The sequence below is a fragment of the Mizuhopecten yessoensis genome, unplaced genomic scaffold, assembly GCF_002113885.1.
Source record: "Mizuhopecten yessoensis strain PY_sf001 unplaced genomic scaffold, ASM211388v2 scaffold11177, whole genome shotgun sequence".
NCBI classification, from domain to species: Eukaryota; Metazoa; Mollusca; class Bivalvia; order Pectinida; family Pectinidae; genus Mizuhopecten; species Mizuhopecten yessoensis.
The window spans coordinates 670,019-690,259 of NW_018408918.1; the positions used below are offsets into that span (position 1 = coordinate 670,019).

Genomic DNA, 20,241 nt, shown 5'->3' on the forward strand with positions numbered 1-20,241 from the left:
TCAGTGTTGATTGAAAAATGTGGTTACCAGGCGACATGATGAGAGATGTTACGAAACTGTCCCATCAATATTATGTTCAATGCTCATTTTATTTTTCTCATAAAAAAAAATCATGTTTTTAATGGAGAGTTGGTTCATGTTTGCATCCAAATCACAGTCTGGGATAACATTTCATTGGCATTTTCCCTTCATGGCTTTTTTATTTGTTTTATTAAAAGGTCTCAGCTCGCCGACCAGATACAACCATGTTCCCATGGTAACACAAGCTGCTCCTACGCTACAGTTACAGCCGCAATTGATAACACAGGTAAATATCATCAAGAGTCTTAAACGGAATCAAATCATGCATAAAAAACACATAAAATGTATTTGAATTATTTGAACTTTTCAAGGATTTTGTATAACTTTTCAATATTCTAGTGGATTCTTTTTGTTGAAATGTTGTTTATGCTAAGGTTTTTAGCAAACAAATATATCTGCAAATTTCTGTTTTGTTTGAGAATTTGTGATATATCAGAAAATGCTTCAGAGAAAGCTATGCTAATTTGTAGTTTTAAACAACAGTCCAGTACTTGTTCTGATAGAAGCCGGTGGAGATATAATCTCCATATTGGAAAAGAATCTGAAATGCATGTTTGTTTTAGTAGCCTCTTGTTTAAATTTTAAAATATGTTGTGTACAATATTCAAAGATAAGTTGTTTTATACACGTTACAAGTCAACATCTCATCATATATCATATGTAACAGGATGTTTAGTTTGTGTCGACCATCAGCGTATCACATTTCATCTGTTTGTATTCATTATTCATGTATCTGATAATAGTCCTTTTCCTCCTGTGTATCACTATGATGTAAGGGTTGTGTTCACTAGTACGACATCCATGCTGATGATGTTGAGACTATTCTACAGGGAACTTGACTGTGTGGTGGTGTGATCACACTTTACCTGTGCACACTAATGAACAACACCCCATCAGTCATTATTACCTGTCACCTGCGAGATAAATGTGTGAAGGGTTGGTTTTGTTGCATTTTAGCCGACCACACAACAGATCACGCCCGTAACAATGCTAGAGGGTGGTAGACCAGTGTTAATGACAGTACGTAACGCACAACATTGATTTTTATACCATTATGGATTTTGATCTGTTTGTATATATATATCCATATATTACTCTTTAAAACTTGTTTTAACACCTCTGTGATGCCGTATTCCTACAATTTTAACACTACTACTGTACTAGCAGTTGTCAGCACACATCTCAAGCCTGTTTAGCTTACAATTCTACCTTTTGTAGTAAATGTTTTTCTCAAAAACTTTTGACAAATTTATATAAATATTGATTGTTTTTTTCCTTCTGCCCCCTCCCCCACACCCCACCATTTTATGGAGGGAGAATAGTGCCACTGTTGTCTTCATCTCCTGTCCCTTTGCGTTGTGTTGCGTCACAATGCATCTCGTCTCGTTCCATGCCAATTCATTGCTCTAGCAACTTCATTACTAATGAATTTTGATCAAACTTTATACAAAGATCAAGTTTGAAGCATCTGGAAAGAGGTCACATTTCATTGTTCCAAGGTGAAAGTCAAGATCACCATAACCATTTACAGAAAGGTTTGTTAGGAACCCTTAATATTCGAACGATCATAAATCATTTTGATATCTTGAAAATGAAGTCTGACAATATTAAATGAAGAATTTATAATACCCTTTTTTGAGGTGATTTATTTTTCAACTATTGGTCTATGCCAGCACATTCTTCAGTGAGCTTACTTGTGTCCCTTTACAATTTCTTATAGGTTTGAATCTACTTGTAATGCTTAGCCAGGATAAACAGTTTAATTTCAAATACTTGTCATTATGTTAGAATGTCTTACAAGACAGACTCATTCCCCTTAATTTAAGCAAAAATTCCCACTTTTCTGAAGTGCAAATTTCCATTTTCAAAAGTAGAAAATGTAATCCAGATGTTTGTTTTAGCTTGCGACCCTGTGATACAGTGCAACATTTCTCACTTTAAATGGATGCTGAAATCCTGTTTAAAATTAATATGTAAATCCTGTTGTCAGTAAGCCCCTTTTTACATTTCCTCAGATAATTGTCCTTAGGTCAGTTGTATACATATCTGTTGTCACCCAACACTAACAGCCTGTGAGCTTAAACAATAGTGTATGTCATCCATTCAGTGCCAGTTATTCATTACAGTAGTCCATAAAGCATATTATATTTAATTACCAAGTTTGTTCAAAGAAAAGACCTTGAAGCACTTCCAATAATTCAGGGATCAAATGTGTTGAAATCTTCAAACAGCTTCATCTAAGATCCATAGGGACTATAGGAATAATTGTTCAATCCTTCTGTGATGAAAATGAATATTCTAAAAATCCAAAAATCTGATAGAGTACTGATATATATATGCATATATATAGCTTTCTGGGATGAAGGAATTCAGTTGTTGTTGTTCAATAAATGACTTTAACCCACTCAAGGTCATATGAGTAAACTTTAATATGAGAGACCCAAGTCCTGGAGGGTATTTATAGGTGGTAATACACACTAGTATCATGACATACAGACCTAATTTTTCATCTTACCCTGGCACTTGACATGTGTAACATGTACTGTTGCTGTAGATAGTGACATGTGTTTTTGTGTATCATCTGTGTTGTAATATTATAGTATTAACCTGTGTGTGAACTAACCCCAGATCTTGCTGTAGTGCTAACCACCTAGACCCTTTATATATATATAACTGTCTGTGTATCCGTGTGAAGATAATCCCTCGCCATGTAGATTTAGACACCCAGTTACTGGTATCTCAAATTCACCTGTTTCCACAAAGTCTTGAGCAGTAACTCGAGTCTAAATGCAAATTCAAATATCATGGATTTGAGTTATCATTTGTTATAGACTTCTCATATTCCAAGAAGAATATTTTCAACCAATATATTCATATATTGATGATTCATTTTAAAGTCAAAATCATTTTTGAACTTCCCTTTCAGCTCACCTGGTTGAAAATCTTTAATGATGATTTTCAATGATTTGTTGAACAACCACCTGTTCTTTCTTCTGTCATCAGAAAAAAGTAAATTAGTTACTACCACTGTCCCTCCAATATCTTTCGCCTCGCTGATATTTATATATGTTGAAAGTCTCAAGATAAGTGATTCATACTTTTGCACACCTAGGCCCATATTCACACAACTGTTCTCATAGTCAAACTCAAGTTATGTGGTGATGTCATCTGCCTTGTAGCTCGTTGGTTTCGCAGGATCAATGATTAATGAAACGAAACACCTAATTCCAAATAGTATGAATTTAAAAAAAAAAAATCTAAACAAAGGATCCGGTCATGAGATTGAGAACAGGATATGAGCTTGAGCACAAAAAATGGTGTGTTGATGATAGCCCCTTATTGGTATCGCATCTGTAGGAATGTTCGGTTTGTGATCTCAATAAGTATCGTATGAGTTGATCACCCTATGTCATACATCCATACTACCAGGTGAGCATTCACAAGGCGTTCATTGTGGAAACCTATGAGATACTTGTCTGGTAACACTTTTTGAACAGTTTGTATGCTCTTTATATTTTTGATGTGTTTTTGCTTGCCTTTTCCATTCGTATTACCAGACAAACAAGCTTTAGAAGAGGCTGTAGTATTGTCAATTAACTGAACAGTGAACGTTGTTGAATCTAGGATAATCCAGAAAACTTGCTTGTTAAATGTAATTCATTTCAAAAAACTCGCTTTCTAGATACTGATATTTGTATACATTGATTTTGATTTAATTTATTACCTTTTTGATGTTGAATGTTTTTTCCCCTATCTTTGCCAGAATTTGTTTGGCTTACTTTAGTTTCTTTGTATAGCAAGAAAAATAATGCAATCTGACGTACATCATCAATGATTTGATTTGAATGTCCGAAGAGCTCCTAAAAATGTCATAGTTGTATAAATATCATCCAATATGGAACTGATTTCAGTTAGGTTGTAGCAATAATAATCTACACTATTGCCTGAGATTTAAATTTGGTTAAACATGAAATATTTTTTGTATCTTTCTAAGAAAAAATGTAACCTTAAGCTTGACCTAACAAGTTACATTTACATTATTACAGAATGCCCCAGGAGGTGCATGGCCACATGCGGCGGCAGCAGCGGCGGCGCAGCAGGTACTTGTGGGGTCGTGGCAGCAAATCCCTGGCCTACCCACGCAGCGGTCTGTCCAGCAGCCCCTGCTCACAGAGACGCTCGCATCACAGGCCCTCCCAGACAGCTGGCGCCAATCCATCGTCCTAGACAGTTTCGACCAGTCTTCATTGGCCCCGTTGGCCCCGTTGGTAAGGAAGCTCTGCTATATTGGAACTTTACTGAGATATTGTTTCAGAAGCATAAAAAGAACTGGCTCAAAGAGTGCAGGGGTGTAGAGTTCCACCTTTCTGACATCTGGGTATTATTGATTATATGTCAAGGTCCTGCAAGGCTAGAGGAACTTTGGAAAATCTACCTTTCGACAAGTTCTCTTGTTTTCCTGAATTTCTAAAATGTCATGAATTATTTTTCTGAAGCTTATATTTGAAATGAATTTGAACAGAAATATATATAACACATTAAAGATGGAATCACATCTAGTTAATAACTGTATATCAGAATTGGTTGCTGTGCTGTGCACTTTTTTGTCATCAAGCCAAATTTTGTGTTTGTCTACAGGGGTCAACGTCGCAGCAGTGGAACATTGGGATGGTTCCCACTACCTACAGTCTGAGTGGGCAGCACTCCTCGTCACAGTCGAGCAAACGCCACACGAAACAGGGGTAGGTAACTTTTACACGTACAAAAAAAGATGTTTAACTCTCTTGAGTACTGTATGCCGAGAAATTTTTCGGAGTCAAACTTTCGCCCTTTGCCAATAAAATCAATTTTTGCCCAGTGTTTATTTCGCCCTTCTCATTTAGTTACTATGCCTATTATGCTGTAAACTTATATTCACTGTAATGATAAATTTGCCCTCATTACGGATGGCAAAAAAAGGCTAAAATTTAACTGCAACGAAATTATCCCCGTATACATTATAAAAAGGAATAGGTCACTCAACGCAGGTACACCTATAAATAAAAAAAGTCACTGTGCACTTTAACATCTATGAACAAGATATTTTCACTCATTTCCTCGGATTGTAGAAGGACGTCTATGAAGGAGCCTACGTCGACACACCTATCTCCAGTGAAAAAACGTGTTAAGGAGAATACACCACCAGACTCTTTACTCCAGCAGGATGCAGCTCAGACATTGTGTAACTGGTCCATGTCCCAGGGGCGGGAGCAACGTCAACCAATCGTAATCGCGGACACTCCCAGCCCTGCTGTCAGCATCATCACGATCAGCTCAGACAGTGACGATGATGCAGATCACAAGCACCACAGTCGCAGGTTTGTCATTTATGGAAATTAATTAGATAACTTTGCCTAGTGCTTTTATGCCCCCCCCAGCCATAAATGGGGGGGGGGGGGGGGGGGGGGGAGATGGGGGCATATAGTGTTGCCCATGTCTGTCCCGTCCCGATTCAGTGTCTAACAGTCATTCTCTAATTTTCATTATGAATTCATTGAGTAATTAACATAGCAGTAAGTATGCCGGGTTACCTCTGAAACAATTGATTTAACAAAACAGGTTTACAAGTAATGCTATTGATGCAGAAAGGGAAAAGTGTATAGCATCTTTTCAGAACATTGTGTGTAAAGGGAAGTAACTCCTGTTGTCACTTACCTTAGTGTGAATTATGTGTTCTCCTAGTTTGGAATGCCTTGTTAATTGGGTGTCTAATTTGTGATAAACATAGAATATAAAGTAGATCAGTTTTATTATTGTATGTCATGTTTTTCTTTATGTAAATTGTAACTGGCAGTATTCAAACTTCTGTTTTAACACTTACTCTATTTCAGGGGTAAGAATAACCAAGGCGTCCATTTTGTGCAGCCTACTACACGGAATTCACAAGCCTTTACGTCCTCTTTGGCAGGCTCTACAGCTGACTCTTTCGGTGAGTGAAGTTTTCTATTTATAAACATTGCATGTCAGTTTCTATTGGTGCTTTTGGCTGGGTATTTATAATATTGTTTTAAAGGCAAATTTGAAAAATACTTTACTTGTATGCTTCTTCATATTAAAGTTTTGTGCAAGAAGTGCTTTATTAAATGTTCCTATTTATTAAATGTTCCTATTTATTAAATGTTCCTAAAACATGAATGGAAAGTAACAGAATCATGTGGAAAATGGTAATAATAGTGACCAATCGGATTGTAGCAGGAAGTCATTATCCGACTGATCCAACTTGCATAATCAGTTTATAATTTTAAGGGACTGAATGCCCAAATTAAGTGAAAACACCTTTTTTTTACATTTAGAGATAGTTGTTTTCTGTACATTAGGTTTCCTTCTTCAATAATACATGGAATTCAGTAAATTTTGTGCAGTTTTGATGTTTTCTGCATTACCACTGATCATATAATGAAAATCACAAGAAGAAAATGATTTTCAGTGCATATGTTACATTGTATCATTTAGCAATTGAGTTCAGTAATGAACCAATGATATTGGATGCATATATATATGGACTTTGTCATTGATAATCGGAATTGAAAAAGGCAAACCGATAGATTTTTGATTAAAATTGGTTGTCAACCCATCACTAATTAATGATCAAATATTTCACTGACCTATTTTACATGTTTTTATCTCCTGCTTTCACCGAAATTGGGTCACAGGGTTAAATGCCTTAAGGGCTCGGCCAAGTTCGATGACCACTTTCAGCTGACCCCATTTGGCGGAGTTATGTCCCCTTGAATAATGAAAAACGTCATTATCTGCCGCCCTTCGTTTCCGTGCAATAACTACAATAAATGTCAGCCTGAGTTATGGCCCATCGAATAACGAAAACATGTATTATCTGCCGTTTATGTTCATTAACTCTCACAAATTTTATCTGATTGTCTTCAAACCTAGTAAGAGGGTTTAACGCATCAAGGGGTCGGCCAAGGTTGACAACCACTCTTATCAGGCTCCATTTGGCAGAGTTATAGCCCCTTGATTACCGAAAAACATCATTATCTGCAGTTTCCGCTTCATAAATCGAGCAAATATTAGCCACATTCCTTCAAACTTGATAACAATGTTTGTATTCCTCTGTGTTTCCACCCATCTCGGGCACTCTTTGGTTTTCCTCTGATAATTGCTGTTGATATTGTTCCGATGTTTCAACCAAATTCTGTATGCACATCCGACTCGCGCTAAGTTTGCCAACCGATTTGATTTGTGCATATTTACGGATAATCAATGAGGTATAGGGCTTTTTTTCCCCCAAGTTTCAAGCTATACAATATGTCTCAACAGCACGATACTCAAATGTTTAAACCTAACCTCAATAATGTTAACCTACAATAAGTCCTGCAAGCGGGAGATAGAAATTCCACGAATTTGCTTGTTGTTGTAGATTCACTGAGAGGAAGGAAGAACAACAGTGTCATAGTGGCTGATGTACAGGACATCGATTTTGAGGAGAGTATAAATTCCTACAACAAGAAACAGATTATCCTCACGCCCATTAAGCATGAGGAGGTTGAGCGGTCAACTCTGGCCACTAACCCGTCGTCCCACTACCTGTACACCAACAGTCTAGGCTTGCCCAGCACCACTACCACAGCCCTGGTGCCACCCATGATATCCAGCAGCTTTGACACCAAGCCCAGGAAGATGCGGGAACAGGCAAAGGTCTCACCTTACATGGCAAACATTCCAAAGCAAGAAACCTCTGTTCCCACATCAATGGGGAGAATCCACGACAGGAACCGTGGCATGCGTAGTCCCAAACTGGAAGTGAGGCTTCCCCCGCTGGAGGTGGAGATCAACAGTGCTGCGCTTCAAGGCAAACTTGCTTATGTGTCACCAACAGTGCGGCCGGGACATAGCTCACAAAAGTTGGCGGCCACCCAGAGTCTTGTGTCCCAGAATGGGTCAGTTCTAGGGGGCAAGCACTGGTCAGGCAATATTAACTTTGGTAGTCGGCATGCTGCTGGGACTAGCCAGCTTTCACCTGTGCAAGGGGGCGTCTCTCTCACACAGCCTGTGTTCCTTAGTGCTGGCACACAGATGGAATTCAACAGGTTTGTACAAAATATGAAATAAGGGAAAAGACTTGCTTTGCCAATGATTTATGAAATATTACCCTTTCACCCCTATGTAACTAGTAAACCCTACCATGCATTGGTCTGGATAAATCCATTATGGTCTACAGTGAATTGTTTGTATCTTTGAAATCACTTTTCTAAAATGAAAGGAAAGGAGTATTGTGGCTTTATGTTGAATTTTAACATTATAATATTTCATGGAAGAAAGATTAAAACATTAACTTAGTTAATTTTATGGAAGAAAGAGTTGAACATTAACTTAAATTGTAAAGTAAAAAATTACTTACTTGGTTCTCAGGCCCGCGCACACAAAAAAATTGTGAATGCGCCAGCTGTTGTCTTAAAAAAATCAGGAAAATTGGTCCGCATGTCGTCTTTACTTGTTAGTCACCCATGTTTGGGAAACATTTGAATAAAAATCAGGAAATTGATATACAGGCAAGCGTTGAAACGATTATGACTTATTAACCTTGTGTACAAATGGCGCTCATTTCGGTACAAATAAGGAATGGGGGGTCTGTGATTCTTCCCTGGAACATCGTGGGGGGATTTTCAGAGGCTTGCTTCATGACAACTACACAACTATAAAAAACGTTAACATCGATCGGGGAACGTGGTCATTCCCAGATAAACTCTGTTCTGCTAAAGTATCCGTGTGTGTGTTGGGCGACAAAATGCAAACACATTTGACAAGGTAATGCCCAAAATGAACGTTTTACAAACTTCACAATAAAAAAAAAAATCTCCCTCAGCTCATTTTTGCCATATAAAATGAAAAAACAACAACTATCTGCCTCATCTCATTTAAAATAAATTGGCATGAGAACAAAGTAATTAATAAAAAAATTTTGGCTTTAGTTAGCATTTGGTCTATTGAGTATGATATATAATATATTTGTGTTGCATTACAGAGACTACCGTCGACCCCCCGCTCTACAGGGAAGTCCAATTCACCACTACCTTCTGCCTGCTCATCAACAGCCACAAGTGGCTGCTATCCCGGCCGGCATCAGTCAATATGCGCCTTTCTCCCCCAGCGTGGCTCCGCCTCCGGCCCACCAGAGCCCACGACACGTCCAATACACCACCCAGCCATTACCAGCACACGTACACCCAGTTCTGCAGTCGTCCACCCTTCCGGCGGGGCCCTACCAGCCCCAGCTGACTTCACAGTACGGAGTGGGGGCTGCCACTACTGGCTTGTATGCGACCTACCCTCTCAGTCCCAACAAGGGCAGATCATATCAGTATTTCGCATGATTTCTAATCTTTGTGTATGGCAGCTGATCAACTATCAAATTCCTTGTATACAGTCCACCCTTGATTTTCTAAAGTTTTAATCATGTCCTGAATATGCATCGAAATCGTTGCAAAAATAAGACTGCATCGAACCTATAATCAGGTAGAAAAAGACATCTGATTTTTATGTTTTTGTTCTTACTACAATTTTACAATACGAGGTGTTAAGTTTCATTACAGAAGATATATTATTAGAGTCTTATAAAAGTTTTGATTTTTACTGAAGTTTTAATGACTTTAATGGTTTAGATTTGATTGAGAGTGATCTGTATACTATTATATTCTAGTACTATACCGATGGTGCTAATAGGCAGACATTGTACCAACATAGGCTGACATAGTGTAGCAATGGCTGAGGAAGTGTGTGGGCTTGTACTGTAACGTGACAGGCTACTTAGAGCATACACGCCACACGTTTTATGTGCATCATGATCGTAAGTCAGTGGCGACATCAGGATGGTGCAATATCGTCGTACATAGATGTGACACCAGAATGGTGCACCATCGCCATTGTAACTGGAGACAACTGCGCCAGACGGGTGCATCATCATAGATGACTGGTATATCGTCTTTGTTGATGACACCGACTCAAAGCTGTTTCATTATTTACTGGTGACCGTACTAGCACCTCCCAGGCCACATGGTCACGTTCAATGGTGCAATGAGGCAAAGCTTGGTTGTGATCTTTTTAATGCAGCATTTCAAAATCTTTAAAGCATTTCAGAACGAAAGAAAAATGTGTGTAATGGTATTATTCTCAAGAAAAGATTCTGAATGATATTTTTTGGAAAGAAATTGAATGTGAAAATGCTAGCAATACATGTTATGTTTATTAAGATTTACAGAAATATGTATGAAAAGTGCTGGAATTTCAAAATCTGACGTTTAAACATGCTTCACAGATCTTGAAGTGCTCCATGTGTTCTTTTTTAACTTAAATTATATAAGAGGAAAGTTAAATCATCATCATGCTTACAAATTTTAATAAGATAATCTTGGCACTTTGTATTTTCAATTTAGGCTTTTCTATCAAGAGACGATACTGTCTTGCTACATGTGCATGTTGGTTAAACAGTGCTGTGCGTCTATCCACTTCCAAGAGACTGTTGTTCCTGTCTCCTCTGTGTTGCCCACACATTTGATATTTTATCCATCATTTAAAACTGTACAGAACGGTATAGGGTGATCGTAACTTTGTACACAAACTTAACATGATCTTATTAGGTGTAGAGAATCCAGCATTTATGTGGTTTATATGGCATTGAGTAAGTCATTGATTTATCATCAGTTTTACCTTCACATTTCCTATGTATGTTCATTATTGAATTGGATGAGTGACTTGACTACAAAATCAACTTCAGAACGACATTTTATAGATACTCTGAGAGAAGCCAATTTTTCGTGTGATGTAGTCAGTCTGCTGTATTTATCACATATGCTCAACAATGGAACAGGCATTTATAGTCAAATGGGTTTTAAATAGTTATCCATGATTTGTAGTAAATATGTATTAAAATTTAAGTAGCAAGTACAAGTGATTTTAGTGTACAATATTTTGTTGTGTATTTCATTTTATATTATTAATGATATAAGTCTGAACATGTGTAATATTTTTAAAAAAATCCACCTTATTATCCCAATTTTTAAGTAGTTTTTAATTTCTTGTTTAGGGGTTAAATTTTATGTTAGCAATTTAGAGTTCACTGATTTTAGCTGGATAGAGTGTGTCAGCGCCAATGCCTGCCTGACTCCGTCTAGAAGTTCAGGTGATAAAGGGAGTATATAGGATACCGCAGACATTTGATGAGACTACCTGCTTCTCGGTTGATTAAATCCAGACTAAGATGTAATTATATTGAATGTCGAGTGTTTCAGTAAGGTGCCCACGTGTGTCGGCGACTTTTCCTGTTGATTGATTTTATATTATGAGGTTAAAATTAGAAAAAAAAACTATTCTTCTTATTCTAAAAAATAAATTACACCTGAAATACATCAAAAGAAATAAATTTGATGTTAGAACATGGATATCTATACAATAAATTTGATGTAAGAACATGGATATCTAAAATAAATGACTAATCCTATTGATTAATTTTAGATCTTCACATTTTTGGGAACTTACTGTGTTCACTTCTGCGACATTCTTTTCGAGTGAATTTGTGATTTTGAATCTGACGTGAAAGTTATTGAAAGAGTTCTTTCAATGAAGTGTTTGAATTGGGTATAGCTGGATTTCAATGCATAGACTTACTATAAGCTCTTCAGCATTTACTGTTCAATAGTACATGTCGAGTCACCTAGAAAGTTAGGATGACATTAATGAGAAAGAGATTTGAAACTTTCTAGGTAAAAAACTGTTCTGCTGTTGATTTTGTGTCAAGTCTCTACAAAGTTTTTAATACTAACTCTTTATCACCAATATTTACACCATTGTGTTATAGTAATGTCGGTTTAATTTTGTGCAGCTGTTTCTTTGTCAGTGGGAGTGATGTGTTGTTTTCATATGCTTCAATTTGTACAGTGTAAATTTTAAAATATCTTGTAGTGCCTGTGATGAACTTGACAGAGAGAAGAATTCATAATTCAAGAAATACACCACAAATATTGTGTCGATGAAATGTGTATACCTTTTGCGTTTGTCTGAAAGTCAAATCATACAATATGCCAATACAATTGTAGTAAATATATTATTATAATATTATCAAATATATATATATATTATATCAATCAAGTGCACTATTTTTCTATCAAGTAATGAATTGTAAAGACAATATAAATATTGATATTATGTAAATTAGCATTTGTGATTGTTGTATTTAGTTGTATTAATAGTTCTTGGTGCACATAGTGTAAGTCTTTCTCCCTTCCCCATATTTAATTAGCATTGTCCTGCCCGTATATAATTACCACAGCAATACTGCTATTTAGTATCATTATTTATCTGACAGACTTGCATCATAAGTAGCGTAGTTAGTCTAGACCCCCATTAACCCCCACAACCGTGTAGCTTCTTGTCTAAGCCATATATGGTGCCATTTTTATTATGATATAATATATGATAAGAGTTCAATTGGGATTTTGCAAAAGTCCATGTATAGTAAATGAGCTATATTTTTTAACTTGGAGAAGCTGGCAAGAAAGAGGGAATGAAGTGCATGATATTCACAAGAGTAATTATTTTCGGGTTAATATTATTATTATTTTTTTTTTTTTTTCATTTGAAAAATTTGCCTAGGAGAAATTTGCTGTACAGAGTGAAGCTACGTAAATGTGGTGGCCAAATCTAACAATTTGTAATATACCGTGATATGTTGATATAATTCCCCCCTCCCCCCATCTTGACGAATAATGTATTTTACATACATAGATGTAAAAGTAGCGGCCTTCGGGAAATGTTACGTGTTTTTTGACCAGACACCCATGTTTGTGTTTATGCACATAAACCATTGTGATACTCAATGTTTGTACAAAGGGAAAACATTATGCCAAAGTTTGTGTAGATTTTCAATCGTTGACATTGTATGATGGTAATATCGTCAAGATTGTCAGCCTCACCTAACATTGTATATTATGTATGTTGTATTTACTGTGTGTTTGACTGTAGGCCAGATCATGTTTTATCACTTGCCAGTATTTGGGATGTGGATAGTCTTTCATAACCTTTTTCCTTGTTGTTCAGTTTTATTATTATTATTTTTTGTTCATTTTTCCCCCCCAAGTATTTCATAAGAAGGGGAAACATTGTAGAAAATATAGGATTTTTCCTTATGTGGGAAAATGTGATATCGGAAAAAATTGTATTCATAAACAGAATTAAGAAATAAATAATTTTTCACTTTCTATGTTGAAAACGAAATGGACAGGCTCTCTGTTCTTAAGAACTTTAAGACTTGAATTTTTTTATTTATTAAATTATAAATAAGATGGGGCTCAATTGATCAACTAGGAGGGAATTGTGATTGTCAGGTGCTGCAGTACCCCCACTTTTCTCCTGCATACCATTCTTGCACTTTTCCTGTTCTACTGTACTCCTTAATTAGCCACCACTGCCAGGTATCGCCACCCTATATCTAACACAAACGTCAGTATTCCCGTCACTTAACAATGTGTTCAGACATAATATATGTAGAGTTAATGTTGGCATTGCTAGAAGTGCTTGTTACAAATTCCCGAAATTATATCTTGTTTTTCGTTATATAAAGACATTTATTCTCATACAATATCATGCATTATGATAAAATTACATATTGAAGATGACCGACTTCGGTCGCAGAAGCAATAATATGCTAACATTTTTTAGTCATACGTATTGAATTAATCTATGCCTCTTAGCAAGTATGTGCCCATAGATGTGGGTGTTATTATGGTGCAATTGCAGTAAAACTGTCCATTCCTCATAGTTATAGTGTATACAGTAAGCTGCCCTCATACTGATTATAAATCATAATAGCACATTAAGTTTACCTCATCCTAGAAGATAGTTACACAGATTTGTTGTACATACTAATATTCATAGTAACTATCCCAGAACTAAACATGTTTAACTCGTTCACCCCTGAAGACGAAATTGAACTCTTCCAATTCAAAGGCTGGAAGGGTTCATTATGAAATTTCAGGGGTGAATGTGTTAACCTACCAAACGCTTCATCCTGAAAGTGTCGGCTAACTTGCCTCATGCTCTTCATCCATTCACATCACAGCTTGCTAGGATTGCTCGGGTGGCGTAATACACTTGGTTTCCTCGTCTAAAAAAATGTGCGAGTTCTGTGAGATCCACATTACTGTTATCACTGTTGTGTAGGACATCCCAAGCAGCTATAGCCAACCCCACAAGTTCTACAACCCCAGGATAGGCATGTTTATATATAGGTCATGAAGCAGTTCCCTGTAGTCACAATTTCCCGGTCAAATCTTCATGAGAAAAATAAAATAAAATAAAACTGAACAACTGATTTTATTCTACCTGTGTGTGTTCATTTTGATTATATATAAACTATTATCAATAATTATTATTGTTGTGTTTCAGCATTACTTATAATATTGTAGAACAGAATTATACACGTTTTTTGGTGCACCACACGTGTATAGCAGTAGTGTGTCCCACATTTAGTTCCCTTTGAATTGTATACATCTTCGTATGTACATTTTTTGTGTGTAATTTCTCATAGATGATATAGAAGTTTTTTTTAAAATATATTCGGGTTTTTTTGCGTTAAAGAAAGTTGGATTTGATTTTCAAAGTTTGCTGTAGTTTCATTTATAGAAAAAAACCAATAAATGTTATTATAAATAATGAAATATATATTTGATGATTGAGAAAAGATGCGTGCTACTGAAGTAATGGCACAGAAATATCAAAACCCAGCATGTGGTAGCATTAGACTGTAATTATTTCTGTTTGGATTAGATAGGTTTTAGAATCGGTTTTGGGTATTCTTTGTTAGCTTTGTTATGAAATATTTTATAACCATTGTTTGAACAAAAAGTTATTCGGTGATAATTAAACAGGCAATGTTTTGGAGATGTGTACTCTGGTAGTCAAGTTTGTAGCAATGTTTCGTTGCTTTCCATCTGACCTTGGTGTTAGCTCATTCACCCATGAAGACGCATTTGAACTCTTCCAATTCAAACGTTGGAATAGTTCATTATGAGAGTTCAGGGGTGAATGAGTTAAGGTGTTTTTTAGAATAGTTTTCCCCCAATTATGCATAGTTTGAAAATGAGTCTCAGCGCCATTCCATTAAATAAGTTTGTTTTAAGAATTTGTAACATTGTTGCCTCGTACGATTAGGACTCAATAATTTGAGATAATCATGTGTTGTTATCGCCATTCATTGATGTATGAATTTATATGTATTCGGATATCATAGCATTTCTCTTCTTACTCTTTAACTCATATTTATGCAAAAAGAATATTAAATTTGTACTTTAAATTTGATGAATTAATCTGGAGATTCCTTCCCCCCCTTCACAGTAACTCAGTTACTTTTGATCTAAATGAACTATGTTTTAATTATATTTATGCCGTTCTATATTTAAAGAATTATCCAAGTAGGACAATGCTTTATACAGCCATCCAACATTCACCTTCTACGGAGGCATATGTAATGGTTGCGGAGAATTTTTCTGTTGTCGATAATTAATTTGTAATATTGGGAATCAACAATAACTGAATTGTCCAGTTTTGAAATTTCTATGATGCAAGTGAAGAAACAGTTTAAAGCTCATTTAATTTTTAGAGGCAAATGTTTGGCCATTACAGCAATGAAGGATGGAGTGGACATTATCAATACAACAGCTGTATAGTGTAGGGTTTGAAAAGGATTTTAACATGCCATTTTGAAATGTAGACAAATAATTACGAACACATTATGAAAGCTTTAAAAATATATTAACCTTTTTCTGTACAAATGTACGTGTCCATTGCAATTTTTTTCGAAATATAAAGTCAACATTGTGTGTATTCTGATATCAAGATGTCTTCACTTGTATCATGGGAATGGGCAAAACAGTTGAGCATGCACCTAACAATGCTTTGTCACTACTCAGGGTAGTTTAGAGAGAACCATACAGTAATAATGTTATTTTGAATCAAATTATGATCTGTCTTGTAAGTCGTGACCCCTGTTGTATGTCTTATCACCATACTGTATATTTCCCCCTTTATAAATGGGAGATTTGTCATATCAATATTGAAGATATCCAAAGTTTTATAATGTAATAATATTAGCTTGCCTTTTGCCTTGTCTTATTAACAATATTATATTTATATCATCATGTATATCAGGCACATGTCATTTGTAGAATATTGTACAAATTCTACTGATTATTCTCCATACCATAGCATTATTAGCGTATTTCGTAACTGAGAGAACAGAGCTTAGATTGAATTATAGATCGTCAAGTCATCAAATGAAAACATACCTCTCTGCATACCTGTCTCAAAACCTGTTTATGAAGACTTATACTCGTTCTTTGTCGCAGTTCAGATCTTACTTAATGCTGCAATCTTTTCATATGTTTCTTGCCAAATTCACTTGGATCTTGATATGCAAGGTTTTGGCCAACTTCCGATTGTTTTTACATTGGGGTCCTTGAGAAGACACTCGTATTTAGATAACAAATAAATAACACAATTGGGTAATTTTGTATTAAAGCTGTGTCATGAAAACAGTTTCAAACAAAAATAACAAGTTAAAATTATTATAAATATTAATATAATGCATATTTCATATATAAACCAGTTGTTAAATCAGAATTTTCAATGTTGCAATGTTTCAATGTCAAAGCGAGATTTCAGTCGTCCTAAACCTTTATAGAAAATAAAACGTTTTAAATATTTTTTTTTGTCTTTGTAGAGAAATTAAATGAATAGTTGCTCAGGTGAATAAATAAATACTTGTGTTTTGTCCATATTTTGAGGGCATTGTGAATTGTACCCCTGGTACATGTACTTGTTGGCTGTTCACGGAGTCTTAACTCGTCACAGGGAGGGGGGTAGGCATACTTCATCATGGTTCTTGTTAAAATGTTTGTGTATATGCGGGTAAACAGCACTTTGATGGCATTCTTCGATAATACTGTAATTTTTTTGTCCAAAAACTTTCATCATGGCATGGACCCATTCTTTCATTTTTAATAACACATAGTTTTCATTGGCCACACGGTATTTTGTTGTATCAATAGATAACATTTTAGTGTCAAATTAAATTTAAAAAAAACAACAGGTTACTAGCTTTCCATGAAAATTGTCACATCCAAATATGTTCAGTTGTACACGATTCTTGTCTAGATTTTTATCCTGATTATCATAGTTCTATATATATATATATATATATTTTGCCATATCATATCGGGTTTTTTATTATAACATTTTTAACACCACGATTAAGGTAATCTTTTACGAGGTGTGTGTGCGTGTTTTCCAACTTAGTACTCTCACATGGAGCACTTTAGTGTATGTGAATCGTTACCCGAGTTTGATCTCAATTATAATCGGTCTTATGTTAATCAATTGTAAGGGTTTGTTATCAATTTGATTCGTAGACATTTCCTTTTTTAGTATGTTTTTTTTCCTTATGACTTTTCTTGGCACACTCTTGGATTAATTTAGATACTTAAACAAAATTTGCAGAGAAGAAACCGAGCATGGCACATGTAAAAAATTTGTGTTCAGAAAATTGTCACAGACTACAATATAAAAGATGAAAGCTCAAGATTTAATTAATTAAAAACACATTCCCATTATGACTTTTAATTATATAAAATGTTCAATTGATAAAATTGATGCTTATTTATTAGTTCAAAGTAACTTACATTAAAGCTATTATTTTGTCATATTTCAGATATCTTTATTTCTTTTATTGTTTTTATAATGGAAATGTTTTATGATTGAAAGCCATCTGGAGGTACATGCTTGCATAAGATTTTGCTAATATGGACAAAAGCAGATAATTTTATAAGATCCTAAATGTTTTAAAATTAAATAATTTGAAAATTTAAACACTTGATAATGTCAATATCCTGCAAGTATCCAGAGTGTTGCCATTTTTTTTTTTTCCATATATTTTTGATTTTTTTTTTAATTATGACCTGTTTATACTTAGTATTTTGTATTCCTTCATTATTATACTACTCATTTTGTCTAGTCAGTGTTAGACAGTTGTCGTGGTTACACCTAGTTACTTTATATCCAGTGTGCTATATCTCGCCATAGCAGCTCATCCTTACGTATCCCTTATTTGCTATTTATTTCATTTATGTAGATTTCATTTTGGCGATGAAGAACACAGGAGAATTGAGCAAGGACTAGAAACTGCTTCACAGAATAGCTTGTCAAAGGAAATATGGGTTTCACTAGAGAATACACACCTTTTTAGCCTCATTCGATATTATGGTTGTCTATTTGCAATTTTACTTATCTTAATGTAGTTCATTAATTCATTTAGCAATTATTTCATTAACTTTTAAAATTTCTTGTAAATTTAATTTAAATTCAACATCAAAAATGAATTGCTTTTCATACAAATTAATATTCAGAATACATTTTTTAACAAATATTTGAACTCGCACTGGGCCAAAGGGGCCCAGTCGAGCTTATGCCATGGTGCAGTGTCCGTCAACTTTTCCTTTATAGAAAGACTACTTATACAGTATGACTGAAGGGATTCTGACTAAACTTTATATGGATTAATATCCTTTGGTTTGGGGAATTAAATGGCCACCTTGGAGTAAAAGGGGTGGGGCTCGAAAGGAAAAATGGGTGTAACTAAAGTTGAATTGAATAATTTTTACGTGGACCTGAAAAGCTCCTGTTTCTTTTATATTGGTTTGAAATCCATAATTGCTACCTTATCCTCTGATACATCCAGATATTTCTGATTAATTTCTAATTCCACCAGATACATTTTATTTCAACTGTTATTCCTCAATATTATTTCAATTCTTGCGTTAGAACTCTCAGATAGCCAAGATAGTCCAAGTTGGCAGAAACTTTTTGACTTTGTTCACTTCTGTTAATAAAGAAACAGGTGACCGATAAAGGCCCAATGGGCATCTTGTTTCGACATGAATTAAAGGCGATTGCCTGTCTTATTATTCAGTGACATTATGGATAAAGGTGATTGCCTATTACACTGTGAAGGGAAAGTATCTTATGAATTTTTGCTAGTGTATTTCATTTTAACCACTGCAATTTTTAAATTATATTCCGTCTCTTTGTTGACATTGATGCCTGCATTGTTGGGAGAGTGTATTGATAAACCTGGAGTCCGATGTAACCAAACTTCTCTTTTTAGGTTAGACTTAAATTAAGTTAACAAGATCTAAATATTTTTAAAAAATCATCGGAAGAAATCAATTTCAATAAGTAGTTTTAAACAGGATCTTTATTATGTTGCATATAATATGTACCATAAGTATGTTCAATCAATAATTGGGGAAGTTCTTTGTTTTGGACACTAGGGGTGGGGGGGTGGGTGGGTGTTCCACTATGCCTAGACCAGTAATGTTTCAGTCTTAATGTGGTCTAATTGCATTTCAAAGTAGTATTGGCTATTGTCAAGGCCCTCTGCAGGATGCATCAATACACGCTTCTAACAAAGCAGGCAAATTCACAAGTATTATCATTAACGCCCATATTATTATTGCACATTCATTGCCTGTTTTGACTTTTATTATGATTTTTGTCGTTTTTTGTGTTTAACCATAATCCATCGTTGTATTATAACACTGGTGTGCAATATTTCCAGTACTACAGACTGACTGGTGTCACGATAGAATCACATTGGTATGGGTCGCTATACGCCATTATTTGTTGCTAACTTGTGATGGTAGTTTCCAGCAGGAGTTGTTTAACATCAGATGGTAGATCTATCAGATAACATTCACCGTGGGATCAATAGCACTATTAAATTGAATTCACCATTTAAGATTTGTGTTTGTTGTTGTTCATTCAGACAAGAAAACTTCAGGAATATGTGATGAGATCTCTCGTAAGAGCAGCTAATGTCAAGATAAACTTCAAGAATATGTGAAGAGATCTCTCGTCGGAGTAGCTAATGTCAAGATATACCTGAGGTATATATGAGATCTTGAGTCCTTAAGTGAACTTAAGCTGTTAATAGGACGTAAAACAAAATAAAACCAAACCAAATCGTTGGAGTAGCTAATGTCGAGATATACTTCAGGAATATATTGGGATCTCTCATCAGAGTAGCTATGTATGCAGAAAATTCATTGCCCTCTGAAT

General features: G+C 35.3%; 1 protein-coding gene across 2 annotated transcripts in view; it reads left to right on the forward strand.

The window, feature by feature from the left end:
* LOC110440264 (homeodomain-interacting protein kinase 2-like) overlaps positions 1–19,921 on the forward strand; it is a 52,097-nt gene extending 32,176 nt beyond the window's left edge. Inside the window, exons 9-16 of one of the 2 annotated variants that reach the window (XM_021483234.1) lie at positions 219–307; positions 1,039–1,101; positions 4,128–4,349; positions 4,720–4,823; positions 5,190–5,438; positions 5,952–6,049; positions 7,499–8,168; positions 9,104–19,921. In XM_021483234.1, the coding sequence (XP_021338909.1) occupies positions 219–307; positions 1,039–1,101; positions 4,128–4,349; positions 4,720–4,823; positions 5,190–5,438; positions 5,952–6,049; positions 7,499–8,168; positions 9,104–9,452 (1,844 nt within the window). In that variant the 3' untranslated portion in view covers positions 9,453–19,921. The remainder of the gene's footprint in view (positions 1–218; positions 308–1,038; positions 1,102–4,127; positions 4,350–4,719; positions 4,824–5,189; positions 5,439–5,951; positions 6,050–7,498; positions 8,169–9,103) is intronic. The other variant, XM_021483235.1, reaches the window with a different exon arrangement.
* The last annotated feature ends 320 nt before the right edge of the window (positions 19,922–20,241 follow it).